Source organism: Cuculus canorus, chromosome 2 (genome assembly GCF_017976375.1).
Source record: "Cuculus canorus isolate bCucCan1 chromosome 2, bCucCan1.pri, whole genome shotgun sequence".
Classification (NCBI taxonomy): domain Eukaryota; kingdom Metazoa; phylum Chordata; class Aves; order Cuculiformes; family Cuculidae; genus Cuculus; species Cuculus canorus.
The window spans coordinates 119,250,038-119,271,165 of NC_071402.1; the positions used below are offsets into that span (position 1 = coordinate 119,250,038).

At 44.3% G+C, this 21,128-nt stretch overlaps 2 protein-coding genes across 5 annotated transcripts in view; one reads left to right on the top strand and one right to left on the bottom strand.

Annotated features, from left to right (window-relative positions):
* SH3BP5 (SH3 domain binding protein 5) overlaps positions 1 to 17,221 on the top strand; it is a 61,263-nt gene extending 44,042 nt beyond the window's left edge. The window contains exons 5-9 of the mRNA XM_054060628.1: positions 1,856 to 1,986; positions 6,646 to 6,688; positions 8,611 to 8,830; positions 12,361 to 12,621; positions 13,303 to 17,221. Coding sequence (XP_053916603.1) covers positions 1,856 to 1,986; positions 6,646 to 6,688; positions 8,611 to 8,830; positions 12,361 to 12,621; positions 13,303 to 13,484 — 837 coding nt within the window. The 3' untranslated portion in view covers positions 13,485 to 17,221. The remainder of the gene's footprint in view (positions 1 to 1,855; positions 1,987 to 6,645; positions 6,689 to 8,610; positions 8,831 to 12,360; positions 12,622 to 13,302) is intronic.
* A 152-nt stretch (positions 17,222 to 17,373) lies between these two features.
* CAPN7 (calpain 7) overlaps positions 17,374 to 21,128 on the bottom strand; it is a 34,913-nt gene continuing 31,158 nt past the window's right edge. For all 4 annotated transcript variants that reach the window (XM_054060627.1, XM_054060623.1, XM_054060624.1 and 1 more), the window contains 2 exons: positions 20,119 to 20,211; positions 17,374 to 20,039 (listed from right to left, as the gene is read on the bottom strand). In XM_054060627.1, coding sequence (XP_053916602.1) covers positions 19,895 to 20,039; positions 20,119 to 20,211 — 238 coding nt within the window. In that variant the 3' untranslated portion in view covers positions 17,374 to 19,894. The remainder of the gene's footprint in view (positions 20,040 to 20,118; positions 20,212 to 21,128) is intronic.

The window sequence follows — 21,128 nt, forward strand, 5'->3', positions numbered from 1 at the left end:
GATGGTTTTCCTGAGAGGAGCAACACTCCAAATGAGTCAGAGTTGACCATGCTCTTTTCCCTGTTCAGTTCAGCCTGAGGGCTGACCTTTGCCTGACACTTTCAAGAAATCGGAGCTCTTGTGGGTGAGGTTATTTAAAATCAAGATGTCTTGAGAATTCTCTCTCTGGATCTGAGAGCTCAGATTCACATTCTGGTGATGGGACCCAGCTGGAGTAAATTTGCTTGAAGTTGTGAAGTAGTTGGTTTCACAGGTGGAACATTTTGAAATCCAGTACTGGAGAAGATCAAGTCCTGACATTTTTTTTTGTATGGATACCTTCACAGCTGCAACAGAGGGAGCCTGAAAACTGTCTACATTCTCCTCATGGCCAGACCACTGGCTTTGAACAAATCAGTTACCTCTCTGTCTGGAGCTTGACTGCTCCTGCATTTCAGAAAACTATTTTTCTCACATCTGACATCTCAAATTTGCACAATAAAAGTATCCTGGATAAAATTACTGGCAAAGTGTGACTATAGGGTCACAAAGTCGAAGTGCGACTGAGCAGCTAATGGAGGGACATTCACTTTTCCTGATGCTTTTGTAGGCTCCTGTTTGCTGCAAAATGCCATGTTTGCTTATAAAGCTTTGAAGAAATGATTGCTTGAAGAATTCACTAGCTTCTGTGTAGGGCTGCAGCTCAGGTGGCTGGAGAAGACCTGGGCTGGCTGTGGAGAGCAGCTGACATGTGGGGCCTGGGACTGCTGCACATTTGTCCCCTGTGAGGACAGGCTGAGAGGGTTGGGGTTATTCAGCCCAGAGAAGGCTCTGTGGAGACCTTATGGCAGCCTTCCAGTACTTAAAGGGGGCTTGCAGGAAAGCTGGGGTGGGGCTCTTTATCAAGGAGTGCAGGAATAGGACAAGGGGGAACGGTTTCAAGCTGAAAGAGAGCTGAAAGATTTAGATTAGACATTAGGAAGGAACTTCTTACTATGAGGGTGGTGAGGCACTGGAACAGGTTGCCCAGAGAAGTCGTGGGTGCCCCATCCCTGGAGTTATTCAAGACCAAGTTGGATGAGGCTTTGAGGAACGTGAGCCAGTGGAAGGTGTCCCTGCCCATGGTGGTGAGGGTGGAATTAGATGATCTTTTAAGGTCCCTTCCAACCCAAACCGTTCTATGATTCTATAATAGTGGGTTGATCATCAACATAGCTTCCCCCATCTGCATGATAGGTGTGTGAGCTCAGGGCTCAAACCTCTGGGCATTTTCAGTGTTGAAATGATGATTTGAGGTTGGTCAGCTGTTTTAAGAGGAAAAAATGGCTTCCTAACCTTCTGCAAACAGGCAGTCATTGGACACACTGTTTTCTGGTGACTGTTCAGGCTGAATTGCATTTCAGTCCTTCCACTGCTGTGGTTGGTTTTCAACCCTTTTCAGACTGATGGGACTGCAAGCTGGGGGCTAAGCAGCCTGTCAGCTCCCTGCAGGTAACGGCAGGCTCCCATGAAGGAACAGAAACAATGCTGCTAAATGTAACTGGGTGACTTCTACTAGTGCTGCTCTACTCCTGGATATCTAACTGGGTTAAATCATGGATGATCCCAAAATCTGAGGCTTTTCTGAACTTCCCATAAGAGATTTTATGCAAGAAGCTGCAACACCTCTGTCAAAATTAACAGTGTTTGCAAATCTGACACACATTCCTGCTCCTTTCAGGAAACACTTTTAAGTAGGTTCATTGCAAGTAATTTTTTCTATACCCTTGCTTTCCTGACATGAGCTGATTGGAGAGGTTATGAAGATGCTGTTAATTAAAATGATAAGAATGGATTGTTGTGTCTTGCCACTCAACCTGTTTTTTCCCTCTTTAAGGTCATGGAGGCAGAACAAACCAAAACGAGAAGCGAGTTGGTTCACAAAGAGACTGCAGCCAAATATAATGCTGCCATGGGAAGGATGAAACAACTGGAGAAGAAGCTGAAAAGAGCCATCAATAAATCTAAGTACGTTTTGCATTTGGAGATGGGCTTAATGTTGAAATCTGTTTGGGGGAAATACCAGTTCTGTGGGGCTTTTGAAACTTGCGAACATGTGTTGCCTTTTGTACCTCTTCCCTTGGGCTCCTGTCTGTGTGCAACAGCTGCACAGCACAATTGGTTCTAGTATTTGTCCTTGCTTTTGTTTTCCTTCTAAGTGTCTTTTGAAGCTCCAAACTTGATAGACTCATGAACTAAGTAGGATAAGAAACCTTTTCTGGGCATATTCTTGGTCTTGTTCTAGTGCACTGAACCCTTTGGTAGCATCTGAGAAACAATCTCATGGGATTGTGTAGATGCCACGTACAGAGCTGCAGAGCTCTGCACGTAGATATTTTGCAGCCTAGGATTGTTTGCCGTTTAGTACTTATTTTTAGTTAGGAGAGCAACAAAGCAAATGACAGAAACCCGAAAGGTGTGAGACTGTCAGTGGAGCACGCTGTACATCAGACTTGTTTACTTCCTGATGCTGCCGTAGCAAAGCTGTGTGAGAGCTGTTCTTGGGGAAGGAAAGGCGTGTCTGAGAGCAGAGCTGAGCAGCAAGCGTCATTAATAAATACGTCTCCATTTGCTGTGCAGTTTTGCTGTGTTGTGGGGAAGTGAAACAGTTTTTTGCTTAGAACCTGTTTAAAATTTTGGCCCTCTTTCCAGCAAATTCTTAATCCTCTTTGTATTTTCGCAGTCTGTATATTCTTTATATTTCCAGACTGTAGCTTGTCTAAACAATCTGTTTGCTGTATTTAGCTTTTAATCCTTCCATCTAAAAATGTCTTTTTTGGTGAAATGGGTCAGCTAAAGATCTATTTTGACTGGTGTTTGTTCAATTCAGGAAAGGGCTAGGGCTTCTCAAGGAAAACAGGAATATGTTCGAAACAGTGTAGCAGCCTGGCCTCATAGAGTGAGCTGTGTGCGGTTTGTCTAGCACTGCGCAGGGACTGCGAAAGACACCAACAGATCACTAAATGACAGATTCTTCTGGGTAAGAGCAGTATCTGAGAAGTTTTTTTTTTTGTTAGGAGTTCCATCCTTGTGATAAGATTTAAAATAAAGACCCTGGTAAGTTGTCAGTGGGGTCCTATGTACCATTTTATACAAGTGAGGGTGCTGAACCGGATGCCCCATCTGCTCCTCGTGTGATTTGCTTTCTCAGTCTTCATTTCCTTGCTGAATCTACCCTCATTGACTGGTCTTTGTGTCATTCTCCTTGGGACACGCTACACGTGGAGTAGAAGGGTTCCAACATATTTGTTTGTCTCACAGCATGAACCACCTAGCTAAGATGTTTTGGAGATCCTTTAATGAGTGGTGTACAGAAACACCAGTTCTAACCTAGTATTAAAGAGGAAGATGCCTGATGGCACAAACAAGCTTATTGTGGATGTATTTGAAGTCATACTACATAGCTATGTTGGAAAGATGAGGCAGCTCTTAGCATTGCAATTTTCATGTAAAGGAAAATTGAAACTGAGCTGAAAACATCGCTGCTGTGAAGTGCCTATGTAAAACTGGGAAACGAGGCCGCTGAATTTGTGGCTGCTTGTGTTGTAGTGTGTAACTGGCTACTAACGCTTTTCAGGAAGGATTTAACACCTGCAGCCTGCTCTACCCTTCTCCCTGGGTGGTGTGGAAGGGTTGGCTGTAATGCCTAGGCCTTTGAGGCCCGTGTTGTCCATCCCCCCTCTCCATAAACTTGCAGGCAGACATGCTGAAAGAGTTGCTCTTTTCCATGCAAAAAAACGATTTGCATTTGGTCCTCACTTCAGTCTGCATTAAGATGCTTAAAGCATTGCTATTTGCAAGTAAGACTGGGACAACCTGGAGAAAAGTAATTTAGATAATTTGCTGTGTAAATTTGATGAGTGGATGGTTATTGGTTTGTTTTGTTTTGGTTTTGGTTTTAATTTTGTTTCTGGATGCTTACTTGCTTGTGAGCTATGAATGTGCATACACTGCGTGTTCTTAACAGTCGCCAGATCTCCTGGCTCAGTGCCTCTGAGCTGTAGGATCATGAACTTCCCTGTGTTAGCTGGTTTTTGTAAGTCATTTTCTGCTCTGGTGACTTGGGCAAAGTGCCTTTCAGTCTTCCTATCATCTACTTAAAAAACACTTTGCTTGACTATGCAGCGTTAGGGTCTTAAACAATGGACACTGATTGCATCAGGGAATGATTTGCCCGCCCTGCTGTGTCATGGACCAGGTTTCAATAGTTGCAGGGTTGTGGATGTAAGAGACTGAAGTATCCTGGGTAGATGTGAATCCCTACTCTGCCAGTGCATTGCTTTCTGCTGGCCTCGGATGCCCAGCTGTGCTAGCAATGAGCGAGGAAGAGTGCTTACATTTAAAAACCTACATGTCAGACTGTTGGTATCCTTTTCCTGACTTATGTGGCATCTTTTTTTCTGCTACTTCTAAGTGTGCCTGCTTATGTGGGCATGTGCATATGTTTACATACACGTATGTACACACACATACGTGTGTGTGTGTATATGTATTACTTTCTTTACGCCACACAAACGCACACGTGCTTGTTTCCTGATGGAAAGGGGACTTTTCCCCTAGGCTTGTTGAAGCTGATAGGAGGTTAGGATTCAAGCCTGGTTGCTACTTCCCAGTTTGCACCAGGTTAAAGAAAGGAGAAAAGAGAATCGGGTCATACGAGGTGAGTAGGTTTCACTGTTTTTCCTGCACGTGTTTCCCTGCAACACTGTTCTGTCAGTCTCTCTGCCCTCTCCTTGCTTTTGGATGTGGCTGAAGATGTCCTTTAACTGCTGGGTCCAGACTCCCAACTGCAGTTTTACCATGCCTGGCAGGTCCGTCTGTGTAGACTTTGGCAGGGTTATGTCCCAGCGAGGGAAGGCAGAGGTGAAGTTCGACTGGATCAGTGTCCCTGGAATCATTGCAGACTTGGCTGTGCTCTCCTAGTGACAGCAGGGGGTTGTTAATTAAAAACAAAGAAGCTGCAAAATAAGCTACTCTCAGGGAAATGCAACTTGGTTATTTTGTTTGTGAGGGTTTAGTGAATTCAACCCTTCAAAGCATCAGAAAGCCACAGTTTCACACTCCTGAGTCCTGGTACACAGTCCAAAGTGTAGCTGCAGTAGGATTTACAGCTCAGACAAGGCTTGCTGTCAGGGTAGAAATATGACAAGAGTAGTTCAAATTCTCTTTCATATAAACCAGTACATAATTGTTTATCTCTCCCATACTTTCCACGAGAGCATCTGAGAGGTGAAGAGGGTAGAGAGTGAGCCCTGCTAAAAAAAAACAGGGCTTTTTTTGCTGCCTGGTGTTTTATCAGATGACATTGGCTTGTGGGCTTCAAAACTTTGAAGCTGGAATGTGGTTTCTAGGCTTTGTACTGCATCTCTTGTGTCCCTGTCCTTCTGCACCTTATAAGCAAGTTTTCTTGTCTGTGGTGGGAAACAAACTGAGTGTGACACTGTCCTCTGTGTCCAAGCAAAGTGTTGCAGAGCTATGCAAAGGGAGGGAAGAGCCTGATGGGCCACTGGTGGGAAGTGCTTTGCCCTTGCATGTGGTGCTCTGACATCTCTTCGTCCCCCTCTCCTCCACTGAAAAACTTCAGAACTGCGCCTCCGCCCTGACACGTAAAGATGGTGAAGTCTCAGGTTTACCCTCTGTGGGGAATTTGTGTCCTGTGGGCTTTAAAATTAGATGGATACAGAGAGGGTACCTAGGCCTGAAGCTGGATGTTGCATTTAGTGTGAATATGAGCCAGCAATGTGCCCAGGTGGCCAAGAAGGCCAATAGCTATCTGTCCTGTAACAGAGATGGTGTGGCCAGCAGGACCAGGGAAGAGATTATGCCCCTGTACTCGGCATTGGTGAGTATGAATGCTGTGTTCAGTTTTGGGCCCCTCACTACAAGAAAGACATTGAGCTCCTGGAGCGTGTCCAGAGAAGAGCAATGAAACTGGTGAAGGGGCTGGAGCACAAGTCTTAGGAGGAGTAGCTGAGGGAGCTGGGGTCGTTTAGCCTGTAGAAAAAGAGGCTAAGGGGAGACCTTATCACTGTTTCCACCTACGTGAAAGGAAGTTGTAGAGAGGTGGGTGTTGGTCTCTTTTCCCAAGAGACAGACTATAGGACGAGAGGGAATGGCCTCAAGTTGTGCCAGGGCAGGTTCAGATTGGACATTAGAAAAAATTTCCTCACCGAAAGGGTTATCAGGCACTGGCAGAGGCTTCCCGGGGGAGGTGGTTGAGTCACCATCCCTGGAAGTATTTAAAAGACAGGCAAATTAAGTGCTTGGGGATACGATTGAGTAGTGGACAGGTATGGTTGGACTCAATGATCTCAAAGATCTTTTCCAACCTAGTGGTTCTATGATTCTATGATTTAAATAGCTTGCAGAACCTAGGCCTGAAGGAATTCTGCTGTCAACTCCAAAAACTGTGATTTGTATTTAGGTCGAAAGACCCATGAGAAATAGATAAGTTAGAGGGGAAAAGAGAGACATTGAGAACACGTGTAGGTAGGTGTTCTGTCATCTAGATAGTAGTCTCTTGGGATTGCAGTAAAACACAAGATAGCTGTGTTACTGCTATGGAGAGCAACTCCCACTCCAGTGCTCTCCATTGATTGTAAACAGTTGTTCTTTGTTTTTCCACAGACCTTACTTTGAACTCAAGGCGAAGTACTACGTCCAACTAGAGGTACGTGTGTAACTCGGATCCAGTTTCAGTAAATACTGAAATTACATCTAAAGTGCTCTGACAACTGTGCTGCGTTTCTATACAAAACCAGTTCAATTCAAATCCTTTTGAGGAGTTTGCTAAGCACATTTTGAAGATAAAAGGCTAAGAGAGGCTTTGTTTACATGTGTGAAATAAGCATTTGAACACTGCTGCTTACTGCCAGAACTCCACAAATATGGTTTGGCTGTCTTACTCCTTGTAGATTGAAGGCTCTGGGGTTGGTTGGTTAGTTTTCCCCTATGTTTTATGTGTCAGACTGTTTAACTGTGCTTGGGATGTTCTTTTCCATTCACTGGTTGGGTCAACTGACAGAAGCGGTAACCTGCTTCTAGTACTCAAACATCAGTCAGATAATTAATTTCTGATTTTTGGTTTTGCAGAAGTGGGATTTGGGGTTTGGCTGGATAGGCTGCCAGGGCTTTTTTTGGCATCTCTGTGCTGCATTCTGTGTGGTGCAAAATCATGTCTGGTCAGTGCTTGGGCACAGTACATGCTTTGCAGTGCACAGTGGCCCCAGGTGAGTATTGCCATCGTGCGTGGAATGGTAATCCCTGCTGTTGCAGCCCTTAATCTTGGAACTGCCAGGGTGGGAGAGCAAAGTCACACTGAAAATTGAAACGCAAGAATTGCTGTCTTTCTATTTGATTGACTTTTGCTGCCTGTCCCCTCCCTTCCCAAACAGGGAGCCTGGCTTCTCTGAGTTCAAGGGCAGTGGCTGGTGCTGTAGGTGTGTGGGATGTGCACAGGCCTAAGTGGAGCGCATTGCCTTGCACTGGTGGCCATGGATGCAAGAAGGCTCCAGCAGGGTGCTAGGCCAGCACGAGCCTAGCTAGAAGGTGATTCCCATTCCTTGCCTGGGATGCAAAGTATGTCCCACACCTGTTTTGTGAGCCCTTCCCTGGGCTGCCTGAGATGCAACAGCTCTTTGTAAGCCTTGGAGACTCTGGTGCACATCTTTTCCTTGCCAGGATCCAGGCTTGGGCTGTCCTCTGCTCCTCTGTCTTGCCTACCTGTGTTGCCTTGGTCAGCTGCTGCTGCCATACAGAGCTAAACTCTCACCTGTCCTGGACTGGGTGGCAGCCCAATAATCCCTTCTGGCTAGAGGCATCTTTTGAGAAATCCCTTTTTCTCCATGGGCAAAGGCCACTGTTTGAGGGTCTGTTTCTTTCCATAACAGCTTCTCAGTGTTCTCCTGAAGTAGAGTGTGTAAAATATAATACAAAAGCACAGGCTGCTTTTAAAGTACAATATAAACGAGCGTTCAGACAGCTACAGATACACAGGCAGTGTTTTACCTTTGGGAGACATGGTGTACAACACTTTTGCCCTTGCTGTAGAGTGGGGTTGTGTGCCTGGGAACACAGAAACTGCTGTATTACAGCTGTCGGGATTCGAGGCTGGCTGCTTTCTGGTCTGCAGGTTTAGTAACCAAGAAGTGATGGGTTTGGTGCTCATGTGAGGGGAGAGTGAGGCTTAGTCCCTTCAGTGATGACCAACAGCCATTGTGCCCTGCAGGCAAGGGGCTGCCAGAGGGGCTGCCTTTGGGCGTTGTAGGAAAAGCAGCTACATCTTGTTGAGAGGTGCACTCCTTAACAAGAGTTCCTGTGCGTTACAGGGGAGAGCCCTGCTCTGTGCATAGCCAGAGGATGTTACCAGACCCTGAAGGCAGTCCCAGCCCCTGGCTCCCATGGTTTGCCTTGCTGCTGTCTCCTTCACAAGCGCCACTGCTTGCACTGGGATGCCCTTGAATTACAAACTCTGAATACCAACCTTGGTTTAAGCTACTGTGCAGAGCTAAGTCATGTGGATACATAGCGGAGAACTGTGTCCTTTGCATTGTTCATTATGAAAGCACATCTAATACCTGTCTTCCTTGTTAGCAACTGAAGAAGACGGTGGATGATCTGCAGGCAAAACTGGCCCTGGCAAAGGGAGAGTATAAGACTGCCTTGAAAAACCTGGAGATGATCTCTGATGAGATTCATGAGAGGAGGAGGTCCACTGCCATGGGGCCCCGAGGATGTGGCGTGGGTGCTGAAGGGAATGATACCTCTGTGGAAGACCTGTCAGCAAGTAAACCGGAGTCAGACACTATCTCCAGTGAGTACAGAGCTTCCCTATGCCTGGGAATATCCCACAGGCACCCTAAGATGCTGACATGAAGGTTGCTTTGTGTACTCTGCAGTTTGAATTTGGGGGCTGTTGTGGGGCTGTGGCTAACTTGTTACGCTTCTCATTAGTACAGGACTTGGCTGTGTTCTTTAATAGCCAATTTTCAAGGGAAAGGGATACGGGTTGAAGTGAATCAGCTGTTCCCTTAGCATCGCTGCTGTTTTTTGTACAGTGCTGTATGCAAGGAATAAAATTAAGGCTCTTCAAAGGACGCTTCTCATTTTGAAGCCAGTGATGCTGCTGTCAGCAACTTGCCTGGGATGGTTGCAGGCTGTTGCAGATCACTCAGCCAGGTCGCTGAGGTGGCTGCGCTCTTTGGAAGCAGACCTTTTGGGTCAGTGCTTGTCTTGCAACGCTGAGCCTGTGGCAGAGGAACTAAAGTTGTGGCTACAGTGGTACAGGAAGGTGCAGTGCTTGCACAGAAGGGCTGTAAGGATAAGCTCCTTTGCACTGCAGGATCTTCTGCCAATATGTGATTTTAGCAGAGCATGTGTGCTGCGAACAAGGGAAGTGAAGAGGCAGCAATGTGCTTGATGCCGTGTACTGAGAGGCTCTGTTTGAGAGACATTTCTCTTGGGTGACAGCAGCAACCACTGAGCAAGCTCCAAGCCTTGATAACTTCTGCTTTCTGGTGGCCTGGGGGGACCTTGGGTTGCAAAGACTAGAATGATCTGTTGTATAGTGAGTTTACTTTTGCCTTGGCTCTGGGTGGAAGCAGGTAGAGGGACGTGGCATGCGGCCATATTTTTCCTCCCTCCTAGATGCCTTCTCCCCTTCTCAGTGCAGATAGTATTTTTTTTTTCTTTTTTTTTTTTTTTTTTTCTGCCCACAAATCCCAGTTTAATTTGTATTTCAGCTCCATTTCTGCAGGGTATCTAGGTCCAGGATAGCAAGAGTTTTAATTATACAGCCCCACTGCCCAAAAGCTGAACATGCAATTCCCTCATAGATGCTCTTGCTTATTAGTGCCGAAACCTTGCAGATCTGTGTTACAGCCAGTCAGTGCTGTGGGAGGCAGCCCTGGTGAGCTTTCATCCTCTGTAGTGACAGTTGTTCTTGTACGATGTGCTGGAGCTCATGCTCTCAGTACTGTGCAGCTGCGACCTGAGTTGCCACAGCCAGTGAGTGCGGTGTCTGGGCCAGCGGATATAACGGGGATGTGTGTGGATGCACATCTTCTGCCACCCTGAAGTCCCGAGGCTGAGCCTTGCAGAGTTAGGCAGGGATTGCATCTTCGGGTGCCCACAATCCCCCCTCCTTGCCCACGCGGCCTCCATCACAGAAGGTATAACTGAGTTGAGAATTTCCTTGTGCTGTAGGAGTTCAGGGGACTGGAATGTAGGTGCAGAAAGATAGAGGAAAGTTAATTCAGAGCAACCAGTTGCTGGTTCTCCTGGCTGCTGCTGAGGCTGCTAGCAAGGATGTCAGCATGGGCTCATCCTTCTCTTTGAATTACAGTCTGACATAGGTGGAAGGACTCCAGGTTGTGTCCAGTGCCAACGCAGAACCGGGTAACAACAGGGCAGGACTAGCAGCCTGCCAGACATAATAACCAAAATAGCCTCGACAGGTTAAGCTCTTGTGCATTGTAACATGATGGGGGTGGCGGTGGTGTTCCACCAAGGCCCTTTTATGTCTTGAGTTCTCTCTGCTGGAGTTTAATAAAGCACTTCATCAGCAGCAAGAGCTTCTTGGCCCTACAAATGCTCCTGTGTGTTATGGTAAATTTAGATGGTGATAAAATGAGCTACAGTTTAAGTTGTGCTTGTTGTAGGCTGGCTGGTGGCAGTGCTTCTTGCCAAGTAGAGGACTCCTGTAATTGGAAACATCTTTCTTGCCTGACTTTCTTTAGCTTTCACCCCTACAAAGTTATCTGTATCGCTCACCATATATTGATAAAACACAGCAAGTGAGAAGAAAGGCTGCTCTGCAGTCTTAGATTTGACATCATTAGAAACAAAACAACAAAACCTAAACCACAGTGAACCGGCTCTGAGCATAGAGTGCCCTGGGTGCAGCTCAGGAAGGTGGATGGATAATGCTGTTAGCTGTTCTGTGTTTGAAGCCTTTTAGGTCAGTTCTGCAGTGCGGAGGTACAGTTCTGCAATCTGCAAAAACAGCAGAAAGAGGCTGAACATCTCTGCAATCCCCATGACAGCATCCGCCTCTGTTGGCACCCTTCGTGTTTCAGGCTGCCAGCATAGAAGAATGACTTTGAAACTTTTACTTTGAGCTGTTTTGTTAATGTTGCTGCTTTGCTCCTGCTGCTCTTTCAGGGCAGTTCTGAGCCTCTCTTACAATGGCAGGAATCACAAGGAGGCGTAACTGAAGATAACCTCAGGTCGCTGCAAATGTCTTGTTATTCCTGGGACTTCTTCAGACGGGTGTGATTCCAGCACATGCTTTTGTTGTGTAGAGGCTGATGCATGTCAAAACCCTCTGATCCCAGTGGGACTACTGGTATGCAGAAGTCTGGTTCACAGGTCCCCATCCCAGAATGAGACAAGAGTGAAAAATGTTGAATTTTAGCAAAATCTGCACCCCTGTTTTGCACAAAATAGAACCTTCTTTAATAGATTCCTCCTCCTGTTGCTATCAAAGAACCTGCAGCTTAATCTAGCCAGACAGCTTGGAGTTGGTTTGCTTCAATTACAGTTCAGATCTGAGCAAACATGAACAGGGAAAATGATGTATCTGCGTGGGGCGCTTTTGAATTTGGTGTTGCTTGATGATCCTCATCCCAAAAAGAGATCTTGGGAGTTCATACTGGATTTTAACTGCAAAAATTGGAAGATAAGGTGGAAGCAATCAGCTCCTAGAGCTGTCTTTCTAAGTAGTAGTGCCTTAAGTAACCAGGAGTCTGTGCTGGGATCGAGATGGTTCTGTTTGAGGCGGGCACAGAGGACAAGGCCCTGCCCTAAGTTAGGTACCAGCAGACCACAAGTGAACAAGGCCAGCTGAGCAGAGGCAACAGGGACAGCAAAAATCTGAGAGCATCTTGGCATGAGGAGCAGTAGCTGTGTGGAGCTGGTCTTGTAGGGCATGGTTGGCAGGTGTGCTGTTTCTCAAAGCAGAATCGGGCCTTCATGATCCATGTGCAAAATGCCAGGCTGAGGCTTTGCAGAGGGGGCAGAGTACGATGAGAGGCCCCTTTGGGTGATCATGCGTGTATAGAAGGTGCAAGCCTGAGGAAGAGTGGTGGAACACTGGAATAGGCTGCTCAGGGAAGTGGTGGAGTCTCTATCACTGGAGGTGTTCAAAAAACGTGTAGACATGGCACTTGGAGACATGGTGTAGCAGGCACGGCGGTGCTGGGCTGGCGGTTGGACTGGATGACCTTAGAGGCCTTTTCCAACCTTATGATTCTATGATTCTGTGATTCCATGAAACTGTCTCTGCCTGGGAAGGTGCAGGAGGGGGGTTGATTTGCTAAGCGGAATATGCTTTGAACATTGCAGTGGCTTCAGAAGTGTTTGAGGATGACAACGGCAGCAGCTTTGTATCTGAAGAAGATTCGGAAACTCAGTCGGTGTCCAGCTTCAGCTCTGGTCCTACAAGTCCCTGTGAGGTGCCCACTCAGTTTCCTCCCACGACGCGACCTGGAAGCCTGGATCTGCCCAGCCCTGTATCACTTTCTGAGTTTGGGATGATCTTTCCTGTCCTCGGCCCCCGAAGTGAATGCAGCGGGGCATCGTCCCCTGAATGTGAAGCTGAAAGAGGTATGCACAGCTGGATACGCCCTGGGCCAATGTTTTTCAGCTTTATAAAGGGAGTGGGAAAACCTTCTCAGCTGCCCTAGGCATCGCTCACTGAGCTCTGACCCGCTGGCCACTTCCTTGGGGAAGGCAGTTCTTGAAGGCCCTGTATCCCACAGTTAATGATGGCATCTAAAATGTGTCAGTTATTCTCCTCCTGGCTGGGAAGGTTCCCTGGTTCCCTCTCAGTGGAGGGGTTTTGAGGTTTCTCAGAAAGTAAGTGGTCAGTGGGATTCTGATGATATGTTTATTTTAAGGAAAATCTGAGTTTAATTTTTTTTTTTTTAAATCACTGTCCTGCTTGCTGAAAAATCCTGCTTTCCAGGAAAAAACCAAAAGAAATAACAAGCTAAAAGGACCCTCTTGCAGGTCCTGCCAGCCCTTGCTGACACATTCAGACTAGAGGATTACCACCACTCCTGTGTACTCCAACGTAAGGCTGTTTATGCTGTAATTTGCTGATGCAGTACATAAGACGAGTGCTGCTTGGAAGGCCAACTTCAGTTTCCTTAAAGCATCTTGCTCCTGCTCCTGGTTTTTTTTTTTTGTGCACTTCAGCAAAGGAAATTGCAGAGGCACCTGCTTGAAGCTTAAGTTGCCAAATGAACTCCAGGTTTAACATCCAGTTTAATCCTTTCTTTGCAGGGGATAGGGCAGAAGGAGCCGAGAACAAGACAAGCGACAGAGCGAACAAGAGTAGGAGCAGCAACAGGAGCGGTTCCACTGAGGGGCTGGCTTTGGATAACCGAATGAAGCAGCTCTCCCTTCAGTGCATGAAAATCAAAGAGGGAATATGCGCAGGCAGAAAAGCTGCCCAGATTGGCTGAGTCCTCCTTGTGCCCTGTCCTGATTAATGGGAGTATAAATATTTATACATGAACTTCTAAGTGTTTGAAGAACATCGTGCCAATAATATATGCCAAATCCTAAGCGTTTACTCTTAAGAATTAAAAACTGCACTAAGAAGTCGAATTGATGTGGAGGGCTGAAGTTTTTATTCACTAAATCCTTTGCAGGCCGGATAAGTTATCAAATGTTTAAGCTGTACTCATACTTCAGACTTTGTAAATTGTTTTGTAGCAGCCTGGCTGAAGCAATAACTAGGAACGGTCCCGTGTAAATTCATGCCAGCAGAGGGGCTGAAATTCAAGCCAGACATTTGCAGAGAGCAGTTTGGCTTTGGTTTTGTAGAATGAAATGCTCTTTAGATACGGTGGATCTTTTGAGTATAAGTGGCATCTTCTTTAAACCTCTGTATGTGTCTGTATTATGCTGAAACTGTAGAAATATTTTGTATACAGGAAAACTGTTGCATGTGTGGGGTCTAAAAGCCTTTGCTCTTCCCTTGGTGCTCACAGAAAGATGAGTCATGCCTATAAAAGCTGGTGTCAAGAGACAGACAGACAGGGGATGGTATTGCTCGGGGGTCATAGGCCCTTTCTAGCCACCTTCCCCAGCCTGGCTTGGATGCTGAGGGTGATTCCAGTGACCAAAAAGAGTTGATTGGCCCCTTGCCCTTCCCCTCCCCTGAGAAGTGAAATATTATTTTTCAGCACTTTAAGTGGGTCTGGGTTTTTGTTTGTTTTTTTTTTTTCTTGAAAATGGGAGTTGTAGATGTTTTCAGGACAGTTATGAAAAAGGGATTCGTCCTCGAAATATGCATGAAGAAAAGGAATTGCCAGTGTAGATTGACAATGTGTTCTTAAGCTTCTCTGTAGGTTGTACTGTGTGGGGTTTTATAACTGTTAAAGGGACTTGGCGTTTTAGTATGCCTGGCAGAACGTGTTCAATAAAATTAGGAAGGGCATGGGCATGTTTTGCCAGCAGCTGTTAGGCAGTAGTAGTGTCTGGTAATTATGCTAATAAGTGGTAGTAAAAATCCTAGGACTCTTCCGTTTTGGTGGCTTAAGCGTTTCTGAAAGCACCATTTTATCTAAGATGTCAGTTTCTATTGTTAATTTGATGGGAATTTTAGTATTGCCCAAAGTATTTTCTATTCTATGTTTTTGCAGTCCTGTTGTATTTCATCCCTGCCACAGCTTGTGTATCTATTTGCAAAGTTCATGTAAAATTCTTCACACTACAGTAAACATTTTTGTTTTCCACATTTTGAGTCTGTGCAAGCTTCGTCTGTCTCAAGTGCTAAGAACCAAACCTTCTCCCACAGCAAGTTGAGTCTTTAAATATCCACTTCCAGTGGAAGACTGCAGCCTGGCATCACTCCGGTAGTAGAGTCCTATGCAGTGTGTGGAGAACTGTTACCTCCTTCCAGCTCCCTGTATCTCCGCATCCATGATTCACCTTTTATTCTGAACTCTGCGAGACCAGGGCTTTGTCAAGTTTTCCAAAATCCCTTAGTAGGCAGAAAAGGGGAAGGTGTTGTTACCCTGCACGTCCCTATTTTGCGCTGCTGCTGAAATCTGCTGTAAGGCCATACAGCATTGGAAGTACAGAAACCTGTTTTCATAAAAGTTAGACTCAACCCATTATAGCTGCTAAGCTGTAAGTACTTTAAATATTTATGTGTTTACATCTTGCAAAGACCTGAGGCTGAACTCTGCCATTGGTAGCATCTCCCAGCCCAATAGATGCTTAGGAAAGAAGTCAGTGGTTCCAACACCTGATGTGACCAACAGTTGGGGAAAAGCTAGGATTGACAGTATTAAATACAAAGAGCAAAGCAGCAGGGAAGTGCCACGTTGCATGAAATATTTTTACTTAAACCTCTGTAGTTAAGGTGGTGCCTGGGCTACATACAATTAGAATGAATGTGGCCAAGTATCTTATTTTTGCAGACTTGCCCGACAACCCGTATTATGCTTTCCTAGGTTGCTCAGGTATTTTGAGTTGTGTTTGTTTGCTTGTTTTTTATTTGAGTCATTTAACCTCTCGCTATAAAATTTCCTCTCACCTTGTTCTGACTGGAAACCCAAACTCCCTGCACTTGGGCAATAAACTAATTTTATGTTCAGCAGGACATAAAACCAGTTGCACGTGTCCTGATTGGATTCAGGTCCCAGCACAGCAAAAGCATTGATCAAGAAGTAGGAAAGGGTGTGGAACTCACCCTACCCTCACTTTTACATCACACTTCTGCAAGATTTGTTTAAAAATCCTGCTGCAGTCTCCTTCCTTTGGTAACCTCCTGGACTTTGCAGATGAATCACCCTTCAAACATGCAAGCAAACAGGCAGAACTCCGTGTCTAATAAATTAATGGAAAACTCATTTTATTTTAAACTTCATAAAAGCCATAATTATAAATACAACAAACTTAAAAGAACATACATCACTATGGAGGTGCAGGCCAAAGAACAGGCTTTCTCCAGCTGGAGCTCCTTCTGCATTCTGAAGTGGAACGGTTGTAGCTGCCCTCATGGGTATAAAAATAAGCCTCTGCTGTATCAAAGTATATGTGATCACTTCAGCTGCCCTGAAGTGAGAATGTATAAAGCAAATGTTAACCTAGGAATTCTGCTTCTTTGGTATTATTGAACTATTAAAATGTCCTCTTTCTGACTAAGTAAAGAAAACCTCTACAAGGCGAACGCACACTTAATTCTAAATAGCATAGACAGTGCGGTCAAATGCATAATCACTGTACAAAAAGTTACATGACACTTGCATCAGGAACCTAGGACAGAATCTCAGACTCCTGGGGCGGATGGGATAGAAGCTGTTTATATCCCTCATCCATGTACTACTGCTCACTGCATCCTTGAGAACTAATTGATAGGATTAACCAAGGACTAACCTGCATCTTCCTGACAAAGCAGCTAGGGGCTGTGTCAGGTTATGTGCTTCACCCTGAGCTATAAACAGCAGCGTTACGGGGGCTTGGAAGGAGCTTTAAGGTAGGATTTAAAAGAAATAAAATACACAGAGAAGACTTTGCAGTGAGTGCATAAGTGCATAATGTCAAAACTTCTGAGGAGGCCGAGTTATCCTTCCGCACCACTGACAGAAAATTAAAAGTAATTTCTTTGTGGTAGCCTTCCCTTTGTGAATCAAAGGATGTGTAAATCTTCTTAAAGCCCCTTGCAGCACTTGGATTTCATTTTGGGATTTATGTCCCTTATTCTGTAGTTTAGGTAGTAGTGACAAACAACTGAGGAGAGGATGCTTGTTAGTATAGTGTATGAGGCTTTGTATTTTAATGGTCAAAAACTTGAAGTGTGTGTTTACAGGACTTAAGGCTCAAGAGGTACATGACTTAACTGGGAAGTAAAACAACAAGACCAAAAAACCTTTGTTGTACTCTGAGCTGTTGCACGGCTATTTCAATTTTTGCACATGCAGACCTTGCTAAACATCCTGCATAACATTCCCATGCTTATATCAGCATATAATATTTTGTCATATGGACCAAAAAATGCTCAATGGTATACAGCAAAGAAAAGCTTAACCTAGGTATTGGCCTGAGACTGTGTAAAAATGCAAGCATCAGTTTACTTCCCAATATTTTTTTCAGATTTGTGGAAAAAAGATTGAAGTATTTGACAGAAAATATCAAAGCACATCATAAGTGCTTACATGAACTTATTTTTCTAAGGAAAAAAAAAGGGCAAGAAAATTTTGTTCTAAAATCAGTTTGCCACAACCAGAAGCTAAAGACCAGGATTTATAAGAATATTTTGTATTTCCCTTTAAATACTCCACCTGAGTGTCCCACCCTATATTCAAGGGGACACGTACAGCAGTGATGGTCTACTTGACTACGTGAGCACAATTTTTGAATAGGACTTGTGTTACAAAGCACACTGATATGAAGCTTATCTCCATGAATGCACAGGGTTTAAGTCCAATGCACCAATTGTACTGTATGTGTTAGAAGTACACTGACAGTGTATCAGGGTGGGGACAGGATCCTTTGTCCTTAATGCCTTTGTCTGGCATTGAGAAAGTGAGTACATTCTTTGCTGTTAGCTTAGCACAGTAGGGAAGCTGAGCCTTAAGCTTGTTTCATCCAGCATAACATTTGGGACTAGTTTGTGCTCAGAGGCAGGGGGAAGAAAGAAACCCCCCCTTCCTGCAGGGCAGAAACCAGCTACAGAAGAACAACAGATTTTACCATAGGCAAGTCTGCCAGCTTGATTTCAAACAGCAGAGGATGTGGAAGAATCTCGTCCTGAAAGCTGGCAGCTTTGGCATCTGCCTTTTGTACTGTGAAAAATATACCCAGTGGAGACTGCCTAACTAATAATTGTGCCTTCCTAAGTGGTAAAAATCTATGCAGGACTCAAATGCCACTCTGGTTTAGCCTGAGCTAAAACTTAACAAAAATCAGTAGGTATAGTGCAAGGAGTTTGAAATTTTAATTTTTTTAGGGATAAAGCAGTCCTTGACACAGACTCCAAAATCCAGGGATAACTACAAAGAACGTAATCTGTTTTTTGCTCAGCTTGTGCCTGTGCTGTTCCCTCTGTTGATTTGTTGCACTAATCATCATAAACTTCCCTGTAAAAGAAGGTAAGTCACAGTGACAAACGTGTCACAAATTTCCTAGCCCAGATGGTCTTGGAGAGACAGTCAGAAAGGCGTCTGCTTCCAAAGGCGTCTGTTTTCAGTGCCCTTTTAAAGCTAGACATTTGTTAAGCTGCTGTCTGATGAAAGAAATGAAAGAAAAGGCTCCTGTACTTTCTGGAGAGGGTGAATAGCAGACTTCAATGGGAATAATTTTAGCCCACAGGTATCTCTGGTACTCCTGTGGCACGGGGGCTCAGTTTCCCAATGACTAAATGGCACCTGTCCTCTAAAATAAGATTTAAATGCTACCTTTTTTCTTGGGAAATGGCCAAACCAACCTGAATGGAAATGAATTTCCTATGGCTGTTTTAAAAACACTCTCCCCCAGCTGTCAAATGCCACTTGTAAAAAGACAAAAAAACCTCCAAAGCAATAATGCATTTTAGGATTAATGAGGTGGGGTAGTATTTAAATTAGAAATAAACACTTGGTTATCTCTAATCCTCTTCAGGTACAATGTACACACATCTGGAGGGAGTACAAAGATAGTAGGCTTCTAAAAAAATTTATTCTGGACTAATCCTACTTCCAGTGTTTTAAGAACTTTAACCCTACTCCCATTGATGGCACCGGTTCAATTCATTCATTGGTTTCAACTTCAAAGAAAAAGGTACCTTTTAAAAGATGTTCTGTGCAATAGGATCAGCAAGTGCATTTCTTGCTGCTGTGGTTTATAGGAGGGAGAGGTTTAAGCGATCCTCCCCCTACAAGCTGAGTACTTACTTATCAAAGTGTCAAGGATAAGATATTTCTTAGGTGGGATGCTGCTGGTGGGTAGTTTCCTACCTCCTCACACCAGCAAATGAGATCATCTCAGCAGATACAGAGAATCTTAGAGCGCACCTCTAGATGAAAAGCTTTCACACCTGCTAGATGAAGGGCACACCGTGCTGTCTGGACACTGCTGCTGCCTAACCTCCTGATTTTACTGTTGATCTGGATCAAGCAAAGTCTTGCAGCTTGTAGGAAGAAAGCCATAGAGTACCTTGTGCTGTGATATTATGTACTGAAGTAACACAGATATGAAATAACAGCTCTCAAGTACATGTAACATGAGTGAAACCATTGTTCTCTTTTAGAAATAGCTAAAGCAGGAATATTTCTTTTCCTTTACTCCTATATACATATTTTAGATAAGCTGAGCATGTTTGTCTGGAGTACTACATGCTCAGCAGTAGTAAATTTAAACCTTTAGAGGTGAGAACTAGTTCAATGCAGAAAACATTCAAGACAGCAGCACAAATATGTACTAAGAGCTATTTGGTCCTGAGACTGAATAAAAAGAATACACAAGAATATTCTTTTACGTGTTTACTGTTAAGGAAAAAAAAAAAAACAAAAAAAACCCCAAACAACGAAACCTAAACCCATATACTCTGTGTTTTGGGAGAAGCGAATTTCAATATTTTTCTCTTAAGTCGCTAGACTTTGAAGTATAGAAAACCTGCAATAAATTGAGTTCTGCCAGTTCATTTGCATATAAATATTGTAACCCATTCACAAGCCTGTTGAGCAGTGCTCACTCTAATACCATAGCAGCAAAAGCCTGTCTACTACCGTTAACTGGCCAATTGGGGATTCCATGCTTTTAGCTATAGTTCAGAATAAAGTCTTCTTTTATGCATATGTGCAGTAAGAGTTATTCACCTGTTCTCAGACTGTGTGACAGACCAAATCGACCTCCTTAAATGTCAATGTACAGATCTGTTTCCTCACTGCAGCTGTGATACCTTAAGAGGAGCAGTACTGTTAAAATCTAAGAAAAAAGGACCCTCTTGTTGAGGCAGGAACGTGGTGGGGATAATGTTGTAAACTCCAGCAAATAAGTTCTCTACTTCCAAGTAGCAAAATCCACACCTGTGATGAAAAACTTCCTGTTAGAATCAAGATTTGAAGTACATTTCAAACCTCCAAGACTTCATTAAGTGAGTATTACCTGTAATCACCACTGCTCTTTTTCTGAAAGCCAGAGGAACCAGGATCTCCTACTGTCGAGACTGTGATGAGTTCAAAACCAACACTGTATTGCCTGCAAGTGACAGAGAGTTAATTTAATTTTTTGGGTCATCAAAATTGCCATAAGGAGGCCTATTTATTAAGAACTACACCGTATAACTAGAAGACAAGTTTTGCCGCATTTGTGACAGAAGCGTTAAGTCGAACTTACCATGACATAAAGGTAGGATTTGGAGGAAGACACATTGCAGGTTCATAACTAGACTATCTGGAAAATGCCTGCTAGAAGTCTGCCTCTGCACTTAAGCAGACTTCAAGTAGTTAAACTTTTGGTGGCATAATCCTCTGCCACATGGCACAGATCCTGGGGTGTGATCAGATCACAGCCAGAGAAATCAATATCAGGGATCTTAGCAGAATTTCTCATGTTGCACGATAACTTGAGGCAGTTTGTTTACTACCTGTGAACATACGTGACGGGCACCACTGCCTCTGTCATTCAGACTACTCAAATACAACCTGCAAGTGTAGAAAAAAATGCACACAAAACCTGGCTCAGTTAGTGGAAGAGCAAAGCCACACCTCTGCACTCAACTTCATTCCATGACAGAAGGAGTTTCCTCAAAGATGGAAGGGTGGATAAAGTGCTGTCATTTTGTGGGGCCCACTGTACAGCTTTGCAGAAGATAAACACTTGACTGCATGTCAGATGTTGCCATTTAGAAGCACTGTATAGTGGCATTTTGAAGCAGGTCACAAATTTTGCCGAAGAGATTTACCTGTGTAGGTCTGCTCTATAGGGTATTGACATCCAATACTTCTGGCCTGCCAGTGGCAGAGTAAATGCACTTTCAGAGATGCAGCTACTGCACAAGCCATTATTTGAGAGCCTATTAGGATATAGTATCCTGTGTGTTAGTTCTACTACAAAAGAAAAACTAATTACGACCATAATTAACTAAAGAGGAGCAAAAAGTCCTTTGTACCTTC